The sequence below is a fragment of the Urocampus carinirostris genome, chromosome 6, assembly GCF_059441175.1.
Source record: "Urocampus carinirostris isolate Australia breed hairy pipefish chromosome 6, RoL_Ucar_1.0, whole genome shotgun sequence".
Classification (NCBI taxonomy): Eukaryota; Metazoa; Chordata; class Actinopteri; order Syngnathiformes; family Syngnathidae; genus Urocampus; species Urocampus carinirostris.
In genome coordinates, this window is record NC_142354.1 from 46,048,865 (window position 1) to 46,066,862 (window position 17,998).

The 17,998-nt window shown below is 43.9% G+C and overlaps 2 protein-coding genes across 5 annotated transcripts in view; one reads left to right on the top strand and one right to left on the bottom strand.

Moving 5' to 3' along the window:
- shq1 (SHQ1, H/ACA ribonucleoprotein assembly factor) lies at nt 1-16,979 on the bottom strand. 3 transcript variants are annotated; one of them, XM_088339093.1, is made up of 12 exons: nt 16,854-16,979; nt 14,131-14,355; nt 13,991-14,055; nt 13,003-13,125; nt 12,776-12,927; nt 10,982-11,094; nt 10,821-10,918; nt 8,150-8,307; nt 6,512-6,565; nt 4,334-4,457; nt 2,928-3,048; nt 1-434 (listed from the first exon to the last, which is right to left on the bottom strand). In XM_088339093.1, the coding sequence occupies exons 1-12, from the start codon at nt 16,940-16,942 to the stop codon at nt 2-4; spliced, it is 1,755 nt and encodes a 584-aa protein (XP_088195219.1). In that variant the 5' UTR covers nt 16,943-16,979; the 3' UTR covers nt 1. The 3 variants fall into 3 exon arrangements, with proteins under 3 accessions (XP_088195219.1, XP_088195222.1, XP_088195221.1); XM_088339096.1 differs by lacking the exon at nt 16,854-16,979 and adding an exon at nt 15,164-15,228; XM_088339095.1 differs by lacking the exon at nt 16,854-16,979 and adding an exon at nt 15,078-15,123.
- Nucleotides 16,594-17,998, top strand: part of gxylt2 (glucoside xylosyltransferase 2) — a 16,573-nt gene continuing 15,168 nt past the window's right edge. Inside the window, exon 1 of one of the 2 annotated variants that reach the window (XM_088339098.1) lies at nt 16,594-17,173. In XM_088339098.1, coding sequence (XP_088195224.1) covers nt 16,941-17,173 — 233 coding nt within the window. In that variant the 5' untranslated portion in view covers nt 16,594-16,940. The remainder of the gene's footprint in view (nt 17,174-17,998) is intronic. The other variant, XM_088339097.1, reaches the window with a different exon arrangement.

Below are 17,998 nucleotides of genomic sequence, written 5' to 3' on the forward strand. Positions count from 1 at the left end.
TTTAAAGTTCAAATGTAGCGCTTTTGTGAGATTTGTCACCAGCGCTGCTCCCTCCGGACCACGAGGTGCTCGGATCCTGCTGGACAGATGTTTCCTGCTTTCCTGGAGCGATGACGAGCTCCTCCATCTCCTGGATGAGTGGTGTGTTGATGTTTGAGTGGACCTGAGGCTGGGGGTCCCTGGACCTCCCCTCCTGGGCTTCAGGCTCCTCCTCATCATCATCCTCCTCCTCCTCCTCCTCCTCCTCCTCATCATCTTCACTATCATCATCTGAGGACAGTCCGCCATCTTGCTGGACCAGCTCATCTTGGCAAGCCTCTTCCCGGACCACCAAAGAAGCGGCTTCCTCCAGTTCTTCAATGTCCAGATCCAAATCTCTTTTCTGCAGCGAGATGTTTTGCAGGGCCGATGCCAACGCCCACAATTTTTTGGACCTAAAAAAAAATAGCAGAGAAGCACTCGGTTGGATGCCGAAAATAGAATAAAACATTTTGTTTTTGTCGTGTTGTCGTTTGTGTTTGTAATGCAAAGTTTGTAAATTCCAGACGATCCGCTGCTACTTTTATGCCCCATTTTAAAGACTTTATCTTGAAAAACGGTGCAGCTCATTCTGCTTTTGTTTCCTGGTGGCACCGAGGAAAACAGCGAGCCGCTGTTATACACAGCACATGCAGGCTAAATGTAAAACACAGCTGCGACGTCTGGGAAGGTTTACGACGCCCTTCTAGAGCACAGTGTCACTCATGCAGCCCGTGGGACGGATCGGGTCCGCCAGGGGTTTTAATCTGCCCCGTGCGACAACGCTGAGCGAAGCGCAAGAGGAAAACAAGCAGCACTTTGAAATATGGCCACTTGATGAAGAGAAAAAAAAGTCAACTGGAGCTGGATTTAATTATAACAATAATAATTTCTCTTGCTCGGTCTTCTCACTCGCTTTTTCACTCTCCTCTTTCTTACTCTTTTTGTTATTTCTTTCTCACCCTTTCTATTGCACTCTCTCAGTCTCACGCTCTTTTTTGTTCCCTCTCTTCTTCTTTTGAATCTACTTGTTTAGGCCCTCGAGACGTTTTTTTTCCTAGTAGGTGGCCCCCTACGAAAATGAGTTTGACACCCCTGTTCTAGAGGAATTAGTTGCCAACATTAGTCATATAATGCATAAGCGGAGAAAAACAGGAGATGTGATGGTACTCTATTCAATATTTACAACTTACTCAACTCTTATACCTGCAAATCAATTTCTACATAAGAATTTAACAGCAGTGGAAATTATTTCTCAAATACGCTACACGTCTCTTTCCGTATCATCAGGTTTCACCGAGGTTTCCTTTAATCCTGGGGGAACGATACCAAAGCAAATTCAATTTGGTCCAAATTCCGCAGCAACGGCCAATGAAAACACGAAAAGACGTGTTTGTGTTGCAATCTGGCACTATTCTCCAAAGTAGGTATGCCGTGGTGCTGTCGTCTAGAAATAGAAGGCTCGCGTTTTACACCGCGAAGCCTTCAATCGCGTTTTCTTTTGGTGCAGTAATAAATATGTGCTCGCCTTTGTAATAGCCATCTTGAGTGGTCACATGCAGCTGCACTTTTATGGTCTTCCTGGTCCACCGGAGTGTTTTATGGCTGTTCAGAGTCCGAGCGGAGTGCGCTTGCACACAATGGCTGCTGCGCAAAAATGTGGCGACCCCCCCTCACCGCTTTCAAGTCTACGTTTTGGTTCCGTACGTGCCGAACCCGTTGCCGCGGCCGTTAGAAAATCCCTTCGCGCTCTTTGCATTCCAGTTAACGGTCTGTTGAGGAGCAAAAACGAATCATGCCACATAACATTGGGAAGGACCATTTCAAAACGCACTTATCACAATGATTCTGAAACAAGATACCCAAAACCATAAAAGCCGGGATATCACACGATAACCTATTCTAGCAGTCGGCTGATTATAGGATTGCCTGCATAATGGTCTGGTTATATTTACAAGAGTCCAGCGAATCCAACCATTCAAAATATTGACTCCACAACACACCAAAATACCCACAGATTAAAAAAAAATCCACCTAAAAGCATTTCTGCATTGTTTGACAATCTTTGTTTCGCTCCATAATTCCCCTTTCAAAATAAACAGACTCATCAGATGATTTCCAGTCTGGCAGTTAGCCTCTGGCCTTTTGATTGCCGCCACTCTCAACCAATTGCAACCTTTTTTTCAAGGTCCTTAGCCTGTGACAACCTCATCTTTAGCCAATAGTGCTGACCTATTCAAATGTGGAATGACACATTGGTTATCCATTTAAATTCCCAACGATATTTTACGCAATTTCACAATCTGTATCAAAATCAGAGCTGAAAATGAACGTGCGCCTACGCAACCCGGGATCTAATTTTCAGGCCGAGTAATACGCGCAAGTGTGCACAATCAATTATTGACTTCCAACATTTACAACTCTTTCACAATGTCTGAAAATTGGCCAAAGTCAAATACACGAATGCAAAGTTTTAACAGGCGTCTCCAGTGGGTCACTTTTGGAAACTCCAAGACCTACCATTAGAAAAATGTGTCAAATACAATGTTTCATTTTTCAGATCGTGATCAATTTTGAAATGGTAAGGCTTTAATTTATCGTCTCACCTATTTTCCAGCTAAGATGCCCATGCAACACTTTTGATTGCAAAAGAATAAAAAGCTTCCATTTATGTGTTCCAACTCAGATTACTAAATAATAGTAGCACTTTCAATTATAATTTCAGAAGCATCCGAAAGAGGAAAAGAAAAGTTTAGCTGTTTTTGAGAATGAATAATCAGCCCATTGAATATTAAAAAACGCTGATACCGATACCCGTCCGGTTCCCAAAAATCGGCCTGCCCAATAATCGGTAGACCTTTAGTGTGGGCGTGTTTAAAACCGTTTTCCCCAAAGTCCAAGAAACCTACTTGATCTTCTGTATCCAGACACAGTAGTCGGTGATGTAGAGATCGTTGAGGATGTAGGCCGGCTCGTTCTCGCGGAAGATTTTGTGGACGTCCAGCAGGCATTTCAGGACGCAGGCTTTTCCTATGAGGGTGAAGTCAAAACCTTTGTTTTTCTTTACCACACGCAGAAAACACAGATTTTCATCTAGGGTTGCAACAACTCATCGATTAAAAGCTGACTAGATCGTCAATTCGTTGTATCGTGTGATTTATGAGCCACTAAGTACTTGAAATCAATGCAAATAAGAGAGTTGTACCACTTTGGTCACAAAGTAAATAAAAAAAAAAAATCAAAGAAAAATAATAACAAATACATGTTTAACTCTACAAAAGGGGCAGATTCTTCGTTCAACGTTCAAAGATTTAACCCCAAAAAACAAATTTGGTGACAACATTTTAAAAAGTCTGTTGACATGTTTGATTCATGAAACGTATTGCCTTTTCTTGATCGTTTTTGTGTGAATAAGTCCAAATATGAGAGATCTTTGGATAAGGTGCGGTCAATCATGGACAATTCATCACATCCACTCCACAGCATCATCTCCAAACAGAAGAGCAGAGATCATTTCTTCCTCATGCCATGAGGATCTTTAACTCCACCCGGGGGAGTAAACGCCCACATTGAAACCCCACCCCAACATTTGCCTATTCCCCTATTTACTTTCCGTAGCACTATTGAAATACTCTATATTAACACGTTATATTGGGTATTTTTGTATTCTATATCTTTCATTTTATTCCTCAACACAAGGATACTGCTGCAAGTGTGAATTTCCCTACGGGGATGAAGAAACTATCTATCTATCTAGGAAAAGACTATTTTACATATTTGCAGGTATATTGCATATACAGTATTTGTATGTATTGTTTTTTCTTGACAAACACTTTTTTTAATGATTTCTTTTTATCGAATATTCGGTTGGTTTGTGCACTATTTTTCTTTTTGTCCAAAACTTCAAGGAGGAAATTAGAAATATCTTTAAGAAATCCGATTCATCGAAAAAAGTAAAAAATAAAAAGATGGAATGATTCATCGATGATCAAAATCAACATTAGTTGCAGCCCTGCTCTCATTTGAATCATAGCGCAAACCCCGTCGGCACGGAACCCCATCAAGACCTGACAGTCTTTGTATTGGACCATGGTCTCGGGGCAAGAACTGATGATGCAGAGACCAAAATGAAAAACGATCGGCGAAAGAGAAAGGAGGAGAGCGTGGGTGTTTTTTTTCTGTTCCACCTTAAGCGACCGCTTTCTTTTCCTCCGTCTTCTGACCGACGCGAGTATTCCCGTCCTCCTGGCTAAGCCCCGCCCGGCGGATACGTCCCAATGTCGGCAAACCGAGGAAAGGGTCCTTGAAGCCTTACCTGAGCGCAAAACGGCAGCGGCGTCGTCCGCGGCGGCCGACGCCAAGGCAAAGTGTCGGTAGAGCGGGTAGCACAGGACTCGTCTGGCGAAGGATACCTGGACCTCCGCCAAGGAATCGTACGTCTGGCAGAGGAAAAAAAGGACACAAATCGCATCGGAGAAGCCACTCTTTCGTTTTGACGCCATTGCAAGTGAAAGGAGACTCCATTCCAGATTTGCATCCCACTCGATATTGGCCATCATTTATATCGCTTGTGGTCGCAACATCCATTACGCATTTTACAAAAATTGCACGAGTCGTTGAAGTGATTTCTAAACATTTTTTTCACTTTCAAGCACTCAAAATGTTTAGCTGGCTACACTTAAGGCGAAGACATCAACCTTCCTTTTAGTCATCATCCTTCCGATCGCCTCTTTCTTCCACTCAGTCGCTTTACTTCCACATTCTCTCACATTCAGTGACCCTATAACTAGGGTTTGCGAGACCTTTTGGTCTCCCGCCCCCCCTTTCTTTGCCCTGCGGTCTCGTAGGGAGTAGAGATGGAGAGAGGATCCCCGGTCCCCTCGCTTCCTCCACTATAGTCACCTTTTACCCTTTTTTAAATTTCTTTGTTTTTGTATGTGTTTGTCTTGCTGTCGGTCAACCCTCTCGAGGGATATGACCAGGGAAGATGAAGATAAATAGATAGATAGCTAAATGTCTAGATAGTGCATGTCTAGATAGAAAGATGTCTTGATAGATAGATAAATGTCGAGATAGATGTCTAGGTATATAGATAGATGGATGTCTGGATAAATGATTGATAAATGTCTAGATCAGGGGGGCCAACACGCGGCTCTAGAGCCGCATGCGCCCCTTGGCCAATAGGAATGCGGCTCTTTGCCTCATCATATTTTCTATATACTGTGGCTCTTCGCCTCATGTTTAGTTTTTCTCCCCCTCTTAAAACACACTTGAATCCATCAGAGTTAATAACAAATAATAAATAATGTTTTGAAATTAATTTGGCAGATTTGTGCTTTTTATGCTGCTCCGAACACATAAATGACTGTCAATCACCTGCGTAGGTTACGTCTAATGCCCGTCAGTGCGTGGTGTGGCTCTTTGACTCTCACGGTTAGAAATTTCGGCTTTTTGAGTCAAACTTGTTCGCCACCCATGGTTTGGATAGATAAATAGATAGATAGCCGTCTCCACGGGTTACGTCAATCTTTTGGACGTGTGTCATCAGGGGTTTTCGTCAGCATAACAATGGAAATGGACTCCGTATCTCCCGATGACATCCCCGAGGGGACGCATATGCACAACGCTGCCCCTTCCTTCGGTGGGAGGAGGCTACCCCGATCAATTGGTCCAAAGTGCGCTCCGTTTTACTTTTATCAATTTTGTAAATAAATGTCCTCAACTGAACGACTTCTCTCCAGCTCCATTTTTTTTCCTGCGTCCAAATACTCGGTCTGTCCTGGACATTGAACACGCGGCGACAGTCAACAGTTTCCTCAGGTATAAACGACGGTCCGGCTATTATAGATCTTACGTCCCGACGACCTGATTTTAGCCATACTACTTCCGAAGCGGTCCCCAAAGTCCTCACAAAGAACATTTGTCGGCTCCCGTGGGGACCTTTAAAAATCAACTTTGGTTAATAGTCCGAGGGTGGAGAATATAAATTCGGGGTCGTTTTCATGATCAGCAGTATGTTCTCCTTGCCTGTTTGAGTCTTTTGAGATTGTTGACAGAATGTTTCTCGGTTTTTGTCCCGGCAATCCTGCATAGTCTTTTGAGGTCTCGGACCATCGTGTTTCTCCGCGAGGATTTCTCGGGATTGACCGCGGAGCTACATGGTCATTTCAATTTTAAGAGCACAGGGTGCAGGTAAAATGTCAGCAGGATTCCCCATTAAAAGCTCTTCAAAATGTATCGTTTATAATGGGCGTCTATGTGACGATAATTGTCCATTATGTTGTGTTTCAGTATCAGATTTATGATTTCATCGCTGCAATTCCTTAGAACGGTCAGAAGGTGGCATTTTGACACCCCATGGAAAAGTCAGCTCTCTGTTTTTTTTGTAAAGGTTTTGTCTTTGATTTAAAGATAAAATGTTCGAAAAGTACAAAAAATGTAGACATTGTTTGAAGAATAATTGCGTGGATAGTCATTTCAAGTGAAAACATACCTCTAGCCAACATAAGGTTCCGCTCAATTTTCTGATGGTCCATGGCGACTCCACCTTTAAAGGGACAGTGTGTTATATTTAGTGCCACCGAGTTGTGCATAAAAATATGATTCCACAAAAAAACAAAAACAAAACTAAGCAAATATACAACATGGGCGGCATTAGCTCAGGAGGTAGACCGCTTGTCTTGGAGGTCGCAGGTTCGGTTCCCGGTTCCTCCGTGTTATATGTCAAAGTGTGAATCCCTAATGCCCCAAATAAGCAGGTCAGCGCCTAGCATGGCTGACTCCCTATTAGTGTGTGTGTGAAGGAGTAAGTGTGAAGCACATGGTAAAGCGCTTTGGGAGCTCTTCATTGACTTGAAAAGCGCTATATGAATGCAGACATTTTATATCTACATCATTTTTTATATAAAAAGAAGAAAATCACAGGTTGAGGAATGTGTATTCCATGGTGGAATCCCTAACAACAGGTAGCTGCAGTGTTTGTCTCTCGTCTTGTTGCGTGATGTGGCACTGGTTTTTGTTTGCATTAAACAACAGTGCCATCTAGTGGTCAAATATGACGTACTCGGGCTTTGAAACACCAGAGAACATCTACTTGATTGACTTGCAAAAAAAAAAGTAGTAGACAGGAAGTCAAGACAAGAGAAAGGCATGAGTTGCTGTTTGAGTCACAGATTCAATATTATGATCATACGGACTGTTGCAATGGCACTCGTACCACCGTTTCCAAGGCAACAGAATACAGGACTGACAGAGAAAAGGAGAATATTGTGCTACAATTCTTTTCTGCCGTGCAATAAAAATACATTTAAAAAAAAGAGATTTTTTTTTTAATCTTTATCTTTAAATCAAAAATGTCATCCAACTTGCAGTTTGTTAGTTTTTCTTTCATTTTAAACTTTAAAATGGTCCAACGGTGTGCATAGGGTACATGCACATCTGATACAAGGTATCCTGGTATTCATGTGTGAGTAGCTAACACAAAGCTTCATACATAGTTAGGATTGAAAAAAAAGCTAGTAGCAATAACGAAACCTAGTTAACAAGTCACGTGGAGTCGGGTTATTGAGTTGAAGGTAATCAATAGCTTGTTGTTTAAGATGGTGATGACGAGGAGAAGCGCTTTATCACGTAACCTTTACATTTTTCATGAACCTTCTCAGCAACAAAATCATAAATACAACCCCCAAATGCATAGTACAGGCACTTTTGGTGACTTTGAGCTGATATGCGATCTCTGTGGGCCCAAGTGCGTATCAATTGCCGCCTGCCAAATGTCTCCTAGCGCTCTTATCGCAATCCATTCCAGTGAGTAAAGGGGGCGGGGCTTAGCCAGAGAGAAAAGGAAAGAGATATTGAGGAAGCTATGGCTATGAAATGATCTGCATTTATGCCATGTAGGGCACTAACCTGCTTATTGGGGGCATTAGGGGTTCAGTGTCTTACCCAAGGACACTTTGACCTGCAACACGGAGGAGCCGGGATTCGAACTGAGATCTCTTGATCCCAAGACGAGCGCTCTACCTCCCGAGCCACTGCCGCCCCGGCTACTAATGTATTCCTGCAAAGAAGGGGAAAGAAGAGCGCCACCTGCTGTATCGGAGGACAGAAGCGCAAATGTTCCCGGACTTACGTTGTGCTCGCCGTCCGTGGCGCGCAGGTCGTAGCAGTAAGCGAGCAGGATGTCCAGCAGGCCCAGGAAGGCTTGGCGACGCTGTGTCTTGTCTAGGAGGTAGGATCGGTTGCTGAATTTGCGCAGCTGCTCTTTCTCCTCGCTGCTGAAGGCCAAGGCTGAGCAAATTTGGTGAGCGTCAATGCCGATCGGCCGCTTTTCTCGCATACGATCAGAGAACGACTCATGGAGTCGAATGTTGGCACGTTGCGATAGCTAGCTTCTGTAACGGTAAAGCCCGCTGTTAGCTGCAATTAGGCGAGGCTCATGTTATGTAAAATAAATTGTAATTTCTTTCGAGTTTGTAAAAAGAAATGTCTATATGATAGTTAATTTATTTTTGCTTATTATTTGAAAAGTGTTTTAAATGAATGAAGGTTTTCTTTTTATCATCCGTAGGTGCCATGTAATATACCATGTCCCTTTAATGTGTAATGCAATCAGAATCAATTGTTAAAATAGCTGGCTCCATTTCTTCTGTACTTTTGAAAAAGAAAATTAATCATCACTTCATTATATTTATCAAGACAGTTATGACATTTCACACACACACACATAAAAAAAAAACTTTCTGAACTTTCCCTTTCGTACACATATTCCGTGATTTCCGGAGTACAAACTGCAACTTTTGTCACAGGCTTTCAAACCTGCCGCTTATGCAATGATGCGGCCAATTGATGCATTTTTTCTAACGGCCGCTAGGGAGCGCCCAAGCAGTAAAGGTCAGAGTAAGACAGGTGGAATATATGTGTGGAGGAAGACGCAAGTTGAATGTGCATGAATAACATTAGGATGAATAGACCCTCGTCATGGAAAATGCAAGAAGAAATGCACGCTCTCGAGTCGGAAAAAAATGGAGCTGGCCGATGACGAAGGAAACGAAGCCGCCGAACTTAAACTTGGCATAAATCGACGGTGAGACGCGGTAAGAACGGAAGCGATGTAGAAAGACGAAAAAAGCTTTTGTAGGTAATAGAAGCAGGTGGCCCGAACTGGAACATATTCTTGAAGACTGGGTGACCACACAGAGAGCAGATAGCTGACAGAATATTCTGGATCTCAAGGGAGGACCGTCACTGCCTCAGCGATATTTTTTTGAAACTGGCCCTGTTAGTGCTGTGCTACCATGTTGCAGTTGCGTTATTGCCACATCACAGGCGCTGGTTGGAAAGGATATTTGTTATTTCAATGTGGGCACATGCGGTTTAGGTATGTACAAAATGTTTTTTTCCTTTAAAAATGTCTTGGTTGAGGCTTATAATCAGGTGCGCGCGAGAGTCTGGAAATGACAATATCATATTTGACAGACCTCGTCAGTTATTTCTGTCTTAAAACCAACTAACCATAAACCATAGATTATGCATTTGTATCAATTGATAAATGCAAACGGATAGGTCTAAATCAGGGCTCAGCAACCTTTGTGGTGTGGAGTGCCACTTTCAAATTCACTTGTAAATCAGGAAGCAACCTGTCATTTTGTTTGCACGAAGCCCCAGTCCACACGGGTTGGAAAAGTCTAGATTTTTTCGCTGGAGGAGCTGTCGTGATTCATTCATTTATCGCGCTCTGGTGTTTCTGTGGTTGGGTAAAAACATGGATCTTTCCTCTGCGCTGCGCAGACACACGGCGCTGAGGAGGAGGGGCGCTACCGTAAAGCCTCTAAATAACACGGCGCGCGACTGAAAATATCTAAATTTCAGGTAAAAATGCACATTTAAAAAAAAAAAAAAGTATTATTATATGGCCATGCACTTGCGTGCCACTGTATAACCCACAGGTGTCAAACTCACGGCCCGCGGGCCACATCTGGCCTGTGAAATCCTTTTATATACATCTACTATAATGGCCCGGGGTCTATGAAACCCTGATGACTTTCAAATTATACTGGGATACTAAAAACCACATTGGCCGAGAAAATGATGTGAAACACGTGTGTCTTGTTTGTGGAGATTTTGTGGCTGGAATGAAGGAATTTCATGTCAAACGGCACTACAAGAAAAAACTTCAGAGTAAGCTGAAAAACCTTGAATCCAGAGAAAAGATACAGAAAATTGAAGAATATGAAGAGGTTTTTCACTAAAGCAAATTCCCAAAGTGAAAAGCACAAATTGTATTTATATTTTCCGTATTTTCACATTTTCATTTTTATAGTGTTGACAGGAGATATTTTTATGGAGAGCGACGATTTTTAATTCATTTGATGTTTAAGTTTGTTTATTCTGGAAACATATTCCTGACTGTTTTAAATTCATATTTATTTATTTATTTATTTTTTTAAAGGAAAGTGTATTTAATAAACATTTATCCTGTTCTGCCCGCGACCAAAGGTGTGGTTTGAGTTCGGGCCCTCTGTATAATCGAGTTTCAGACTCCTGGTACAACCCCTCGCGTGCCACTGCTGGCACGCGTGCCACTGCTGGCACGCGTGCCACTGCTGGCACGCGTGCCACAGGTTGCCGCCCCTGGTCTAAATGATCATTTCCTCGTTTCTTGCCGACGTGTCGTATTTGAGACCATCGGCAGACATGAAAAAATGCGACCGGCCTTCCTTACTTTGAACCAGCGGTGTTTGAAAAACAATCCACATATTTCTTATCTTCTGTCAAGTCGATGTCGGAAATAAACTTCTCACCTGGTTCCTCTTCCCGCTCGGGTGGAGGACAAAGTTCGGTCCACCAACATTTGAAGCGGAGCAGTCTCTGGATCTCGTCGTCTTCAAACAAATCGGCTCTGTCGGGAAAATACAATTAATAGACGGAGCCCGCGACGGAAAGGAGATTTTCGGTTACGTACAGGTAATGATCGGAAGAAAAGTCCGTCACCTCGCCGGCCAGTCGCCCTCGCCTCCTATCGGCGAGCGTGGTGGCGTCCGGGTTTTTGACATCGATCACGTCGCCGAGTTCTGCCTGCCGACAACAAACCGAGTCGGTTGGAGACTTGCGGCCTAAAGCCGGGGCGCGTCGTTTGAGGAGTTCTCAAAGGGATTGAAAAAGACCCATTTGGTTTTTTTCCCACTAAACACAGAACGTGTAGTGTTCCTTCCCATGATCGTGCGCCAAATGTCTCAAAAGTAGACAGTCGGACCCCCTATCTCCTAGAGCTGTGACGTCACCGGATGGCAACAAGGCTTCATAAGAATGGCGCGTCCCGTTAAAAAACAGACGGCCATTGTAGAATCATCGAATAGGCATAGCTTCCCGTTAACGTGCGGGCTTCCGAAGGCTTCCAGTTTTGTTTGGTTTAGGTTAGCCCCGTAAGCAGTCGGCCACCTGGCAAGCCTGCCGTGCTCATTGTTTTTTTCGTGTTCGTTTCCGTGGTAAATTTTGTTGTTGTTAGCTCGCGGTTATCCTGGCTCCTTACAGCATGTTTTCGGTCGGCCAGCATCTTGTTTTTCTGCCGATCAGTCCCGGTAAGCCTCTGTATCAGGCGTGGCGAACAAATGTGACACAAAGAGCTGAAATTTTTAACCAAGAGAAGCAAAGAGCCACACCATACACTGACCAGAATTAGACATAACCTACGCAGATGATTGGCAGTCAGTTATGTTTCTGGAGCAGCATAAAAACAACAAATCTGCCAAAATGATTTCAAAATATTATTTATTATCAACTGATGGATTCAAGTGTGTTTTAAGAGGGGAAAAACTAAACATGAAACGAGACAAAGAGTCACAATATATAGAAAATATGATGAGGCAAAGAGCCGCATTCTTATTGGCCAAGAGCCACATGCGGCTCTAGAGCCGCGTGTTCGCCACCCCTGCTCTATGGCATCTGGCTAGCTTGCATTTTGTATGTCCAGAAAACATCAGTTTTGAGGAATTGTGGCTGGGGGGATGCTGGAGAGAGACATCATGCTCGGTGAAGAACGAAAATGGTGAGAGTAAGAAAGGCCTGCTTCTACTACATGGGTTCCTACAGCTTAAGCAAGTTAAACTTAAGACTTTTTTAATGCCTTTTGAAATCAAATTTAAGACCTAGCTGACAAAAAAAAAACCCAAACAAACACGATTGAAACAAAAAAACAAATATTTCTCATACACATTACCAGCCACAACTTTTAGCCATGGCAAAAACGTTGGTCGGACCGCCAATCCTCATTAAGTGTCCCCTTTCCAGGCATGGTTCAAAGTAAACGTCTCTGTCCCAAGTTTCTATGTATTGTGAATAGACCCAAGGCACGCCTCTCCTTTGAAAAAGCCCGACTGAAAGCACATTACCCTTTTGATAGTTCCACTGTTGTGGTCACACGATGTTGCCGCCAAAGTAAATCGGTGAATTAATAAGAAAACAATTTATAAATGTTACTAAAAATTGGATTGAAGACATTCTATGACCAATTATATTCTTAGAACAATTAATTCAACGCCTTTTAAGACTCATCAAGGATCTGCGGGAACCCTGGAATAGTCCAAACATCAACCCAGAGAAAGAGGAGTTTATATAAGCACGTCTAAGAAATGTACATACTTGCACGTGCATCACGGATGAGCCGACTGAGGCTGCAATGGTGACACAAGCCGGCAAATGGCGGCAGAGAGTGATCAGGTTTCAAATTCTGTACAATTGTTTCAATCGTTTCTCTAACCTGTAATCTGGTAAAGACGCCGGACCTCTGGTTGGCAAAGCCGTACTTCTGCAGATCCTCTTTGGCATTCTCGACGTAGACTTCCTGTTCTATCTGCCAGTCCAGATCCTCCTCATCTTCGTCCTCGGCGTTCCCCGTCGTCTCACCGCCGTCTTTTCAAAATAAAAATAAAATCATCCGTTCACTGCAATGTTCTCCACTTGCCTCCCACTGCCGGTGCGTCTTACCGATTTCTTCCAGGAGAGGCTTGGCCGAGCGGGAGCCCCTGGGGGCCAGGAGATTCGTCAGCATCTGCAAGCCCTCAAAGTGCTGGCCGGACGTCTCTTTGGGGATCCGGACCGTGAACACACCTGCGCAAGGACGGGAGTTTTTACGGGAAAATTCCGGCATTCATTTGGACCGACGTCAGATCGCAAAATCGGTTGCTTTTGAAACATTAAGCAGGTCACGCAATCAGGATTTGGGAGCAGTTGAGAGCTCAAGTTCAAGTGAACATAAGCCTTAAACAGGGTTTGTATTCTTTTTTCATGGCACTTTTTAAGCACTTTCAAGACCAATTGTCCCCTGTCCACCGCCCGAAGATAGCTGGGATGGGCTCCAGCACCCCCGTGACCCTACTGAGGATAAACGCTGCAGATAATGGATGGATGGGTTAATGTATCAAGACATACGTTTTTTAGATCTTGAGTAAATCGCCAATATATTTGTGGATTTGAACAATCCACGCGTAACTATTTAGTGACAAACCTTTCAATGTGATGGTGATGGGTAAAAATGGTTCGATCTAGCTTACGTTCAGTTTCAAGAAGTTCTTCCTGTTACAATTTACCACTGGGAAACGCAACCTCAAATATTTTCATGGCCCGTCATAAATGTTCATAATTGATAGATTATTTTTGCACAAAGTGCATTTTGTGGTGCCCTGCTCAAGTGCTCACTGTCTAAACCCCCTTCAGCATCCATCCGCTACTCCACAGTACCAGCGCAATTCACGTCACACTAACGGTAAATACAATTTTTCCTATGCATGTACAATCATTTAGAATGTATTTAATCAAATAAATGTACATTATGCTTAAGTAGTACCTCCTATATAGCATTCTGTTATTTGAGCCCCCGCTAAAGGGCAGTCTCACTTTAGAGCAGATTCATGTGGTATTCTGGGACTCTCCTGTAGATGGCACAAGAGGTTTTTTATTTATTGCGACGACATACCTCGATCAATATCGAAAGTGGCTGTTTCTCTTCCGTCTTCTACGACCCTTCCTGGAAGCGCCAACCTAGAAATCAAAGAGGGAGCATGTCAGCCACTCAAAGGCGCTTTTGTTGGAAATGTTTGGAAAACAAATAGGCACCGAAGGAAGTAAGGTTTGGCGAAGAACTTGACGTCCGTGCCCTGGATGTAGAGATCGAACTCGGACGTTCTGGTGTAGGGCACTCGGGCCGTGAGGATCAGGAAGTCCGGGTCCTGACTCAGGTCGAAGGCGGGGGTGATCATGGCGAGGATTCTGCTCAGACCCGGACCAGGACTTGCACCCGCCGGGACCACCGCAGGACTTTGTAAGGTTTTCCACTTCACTCTGTTCAAGTTGAAGGATTTTATACATTTGACTATAAAGGATTTTATACGATCGAATACAAGTCAGCGGAGGTCACTCCCGGGCCGTGCGACGGAGCGAGTTCGGCGGACGCGGCGTCACCCTAATAAGGATAAGCGGTGCAGATAATGAGATGAGATTTTTTTATTTTTTTTTGAAGGTGCACCGCTACTTCGCGGATTTTCACTTATCACGGGTGGTTTTGGTCCCCACTAACCGCGATAACCGAGGTCTTACTGTAGTATTAATGTAATTGGTGACAACGTAGAAAACATTGTTCGCAAAGTGGGTAGAAAATCAGTTAATGTCGCAAAAAGACAACAACCAATACACACGATGCTTGTTTTAGTCAATAAAACCAGAGTAAGTGCGTGTCATCGATTGCAGTACTACAAGTCCCAGAGTGCTTTGCACCATCAACATATTACGGATGAGGAGAAACTGCCCACATGTAAAACAGATTATTCGAGTAACGCAATGAGAAACCAGTATCGTGCTTCTTACTTGTCGAAACTTCACTTATCAAGGGTGCTAAATGAACGCATTGACCGTGAAATATGATAGAATGCAAGAGATTTCGAGGAAATTGGAGAGGAATCGACCAAATACCGTTCAAAACAATAAAACGTATCCACTTTCCTTTACCACAAGCACGTTAACGTTCTTTGGAACACGGCAGTCCCAATTAAAGACGAATTCCCTACCTATTTATCATTCTTTAGACCCATAAGCAGCTAAAGCGAATTCTAAAAAAGTGTAGATTTTTTCGAACTGAAAAGTGAAAACTCACCAGGAAAATAAGCTCACGCGCGGTATTCTCAGGCAGCGGCCATCTTTGACCGTAATGAACCGTGTGAATGTTCAACAAGATCTTTTACAAACCGATAAAAGAGTGTTTTGAATGTATTCAATTCATTTGATTTTTCCACCCAAAAACTTCTAAAAAAAATACGACTGTTCTTAAACGGATTTTTAAAAAGAATTATATACAAAGTAATACCTAAGACGCAGTAATAAATGTATCCACACAGTATGAATTATTGAGTGCGTCCTGGTAAAAAAAAATCACTATATAATTCAAGTGATAATATGGCATAGCATCTAGACCCTGTTTATAAGCACTGGGTTTGATATTTAGTTTTCTATTATTATTTTTTTACTGAAGACGCAAAAAGGGACAACGAGGACACAGCTGGGACCAAAAAACACATTTTTTATGACTAGGACTATATTTTGTATTTCATACATTATATGTATTAGACATTCTATTTTGAAGATTTGTGTTGCCTGAGGGGCTCAGCACCCCAAATCTCTCCACCTGAGGTGGCCCCCTGGACTCAAATCCAACTGGAATGAAGCATGTTTTTTTCCAGCCATCACTACATCCATCCAGCCATTATCTGCACCGCTTATCCTCAGTAGGGTCACGGGGGTGCTGGAGCCCATCCCAGCCATCTTCGGGCAGTGGGCAGGGGACACCCTCAACTGATTGCCAACATAGAGACAGACAATTCGCTCGCTCATTCCCACCTAGGGACAATGAACCTGACATGCATGTTTTTGGAATGTGGGAAGAAACCGGAGTGCCCGGAGGTAACCCACGCAAGCACAGGGAGAACACACAAACTCTACACAGGAGGTTCGATCTCATGACCTAAGAACTGTGCCGCACACGCGCTAACCACTGCGCCGCAGTGCTGCCCCCATCACTCCATTATTTACGGCACAGGAGTCAAACAGGCGGCCCGCAGGCCAGATCAGGACCGCTAAGGGATTGAATCCGGCCCGCGAGACAACACTCAGAGAAGCGCAAGAGAAAAACAAGCTGCGGGTTGAAATATGTCCACTTGATGTTGCCAAAGCCAGGTGCTTCAAACAAAGACACTGTACTTGTATTTATTTCTCTCGCTCTCTCTTTCTCTCTCTCTCTCTTTTCCACCCCTTTTCTCCCACTCTGTCTGTCTCTTTCACTCTCTGTCTCTCTTTATCTCTCCCTTTGATGCTCTTTGTCTCTTTCTCTCTCTGCATCTTTTTAACTTCTTTTGCTCTAACTTCCTTTTTCCTTTTCTCTCTTTTCTCTTTCTCTCTTCCGACCCTTTGCGCTTTCTTTTCTCTTTTCGCTCCTTCTGTCTTTCTATTTCTCTTTGGATTTCTTTCTTTCTCTGCCTTTTGTTTCCCCCTCTCTCACGACTTTTGATCTCTTTTGTTTCTCACGCTCTCTCCCTCTCTCTTTCTTTGTCCTGCCCTCTCTCCTCTTTCTCTTATTTCTCTATCCCTCTTTTTCTTTCTCTTGAATCTACTAGTCCGGCCCCCGACAGAATGTTTGTTCTATCGTGTGGCCCCCGAGTTCAAATGGGTTTGACACCCCTGATTTACGGTAATGCTGAAGAAGCCCCGCCCACTCCACGTCGCCCCTGAAACAGCGAGCCCCAAAGTCAGTCGCGGTCCCAGGTTCGATTCCCGAGCGCGGCGCAGCCCACCGCTCCCCGGCCGTAAAATGCTCCAGGCGGCGGCTGGGACGGCGAAGGCATGATCGCTTCCCCGCCGAAGGATTCTCCGCCAGCGCCATGCGGATCCGCTGCAAAGTGTTGGCGCTCGCCGCCTGCGCGGGACTTTTCCTCCTGCTTTACTTTTGGGGGAGTCGGGCGGAGGAGGCGCCCCCGACGCCGAGGGGAGTCGCCGATTTTCGGCCTCCGGAGCCTCGCGGCGAGCTCCCCGGCACGGCTACGAGGGCGCCCGCCAAGGGACGGAAATTGGAGCGAGGGGCTAAGCGGAGGGTCGGCGCTGGCCATGCGAAGAGGTAAGAGCACGTTTGAACCCCAAAATTGTAGATTCCAAATGGATACGATTGTTTTGATCAGCCTCACAGACTGAAATCCAGACTTTTACAACGTATACTATATTTTGTTGCGATTCCATTTTTCATCATAAAGTTCCTCTCTGTCTGAATGCCAAAAACGAGTGAGTTTTATCAACGAGCCATGTTGTACAGTAGGGTCCCGGGATCGCAAAATCAAACGACAGAATAGCGGGGGGTAGAAATCTACGTAAACACGTAGCCGAGTTGTTTCAAATCCCAGATATAAACATTTAGATGTGGTATACGCACATAGAGTTAAATAACATTGAAATAAGATTAAGAAAAAAATGAGATTTCATTTACCTTTAGTGTGACATGACTTGAGCTGGAACGTTGGAGTAGCAGGTGGATGCAGAGAGGGATAACGATAGCGAATTCAAATGAAAACTGTATTTAAAACTTGCAAAGATTCATACCGTCCCATTTGTGTCCGTGGTTATCATCGTTTGACTTCTTTTCTTTAGCCTCAATGAAAATACAGTAGGAAAAAAAAAGCATCTGTCTTTACGAAGCACAAAAGATTCTGAATTGAATGAAGAGAAAGGCATTGTGGGAGGGATTTCAACCAATATTGTCACGGACCAGGAACGGAGACGGGACCCAATTGCGTTCGTTTTACTCAGCTTTATTTAGAAGAAGGAAAGAGCTTGCGCCCATCATCCGGGGATCGTCGGTCACGGGTAGCAGATCGCTGGGAACGGGGAAGTGGCACTTCCATGTCAAGTGAAGGCAGTGTTGAAAGCGAGTAAAAACAGGTCAATGGCC

Coding starts and splice junctions, on each gene's coding strand:
- shq1 (XM_088339093.1), bottom strand. CDS start 16,942: ATGGCGCTGGCGGAGAATCCTTCGGCGGGGAAGCGATCATGCCTTCGC. Junction 10,919..10,981: donor TTTTCTTCCGATCATTACCT/GTACGTAACCGA, acceptor TTTTCCCGACAG/AGCCGATTTGTTTGAAGACG. Junction 8,308..10,820: donor CGAGCGGGAAGAGGAACCAG/GTGAGAAGTTTA, acceptor AAATTTGCTCAG/CCTTGGCCTTCAGCAGCGAG.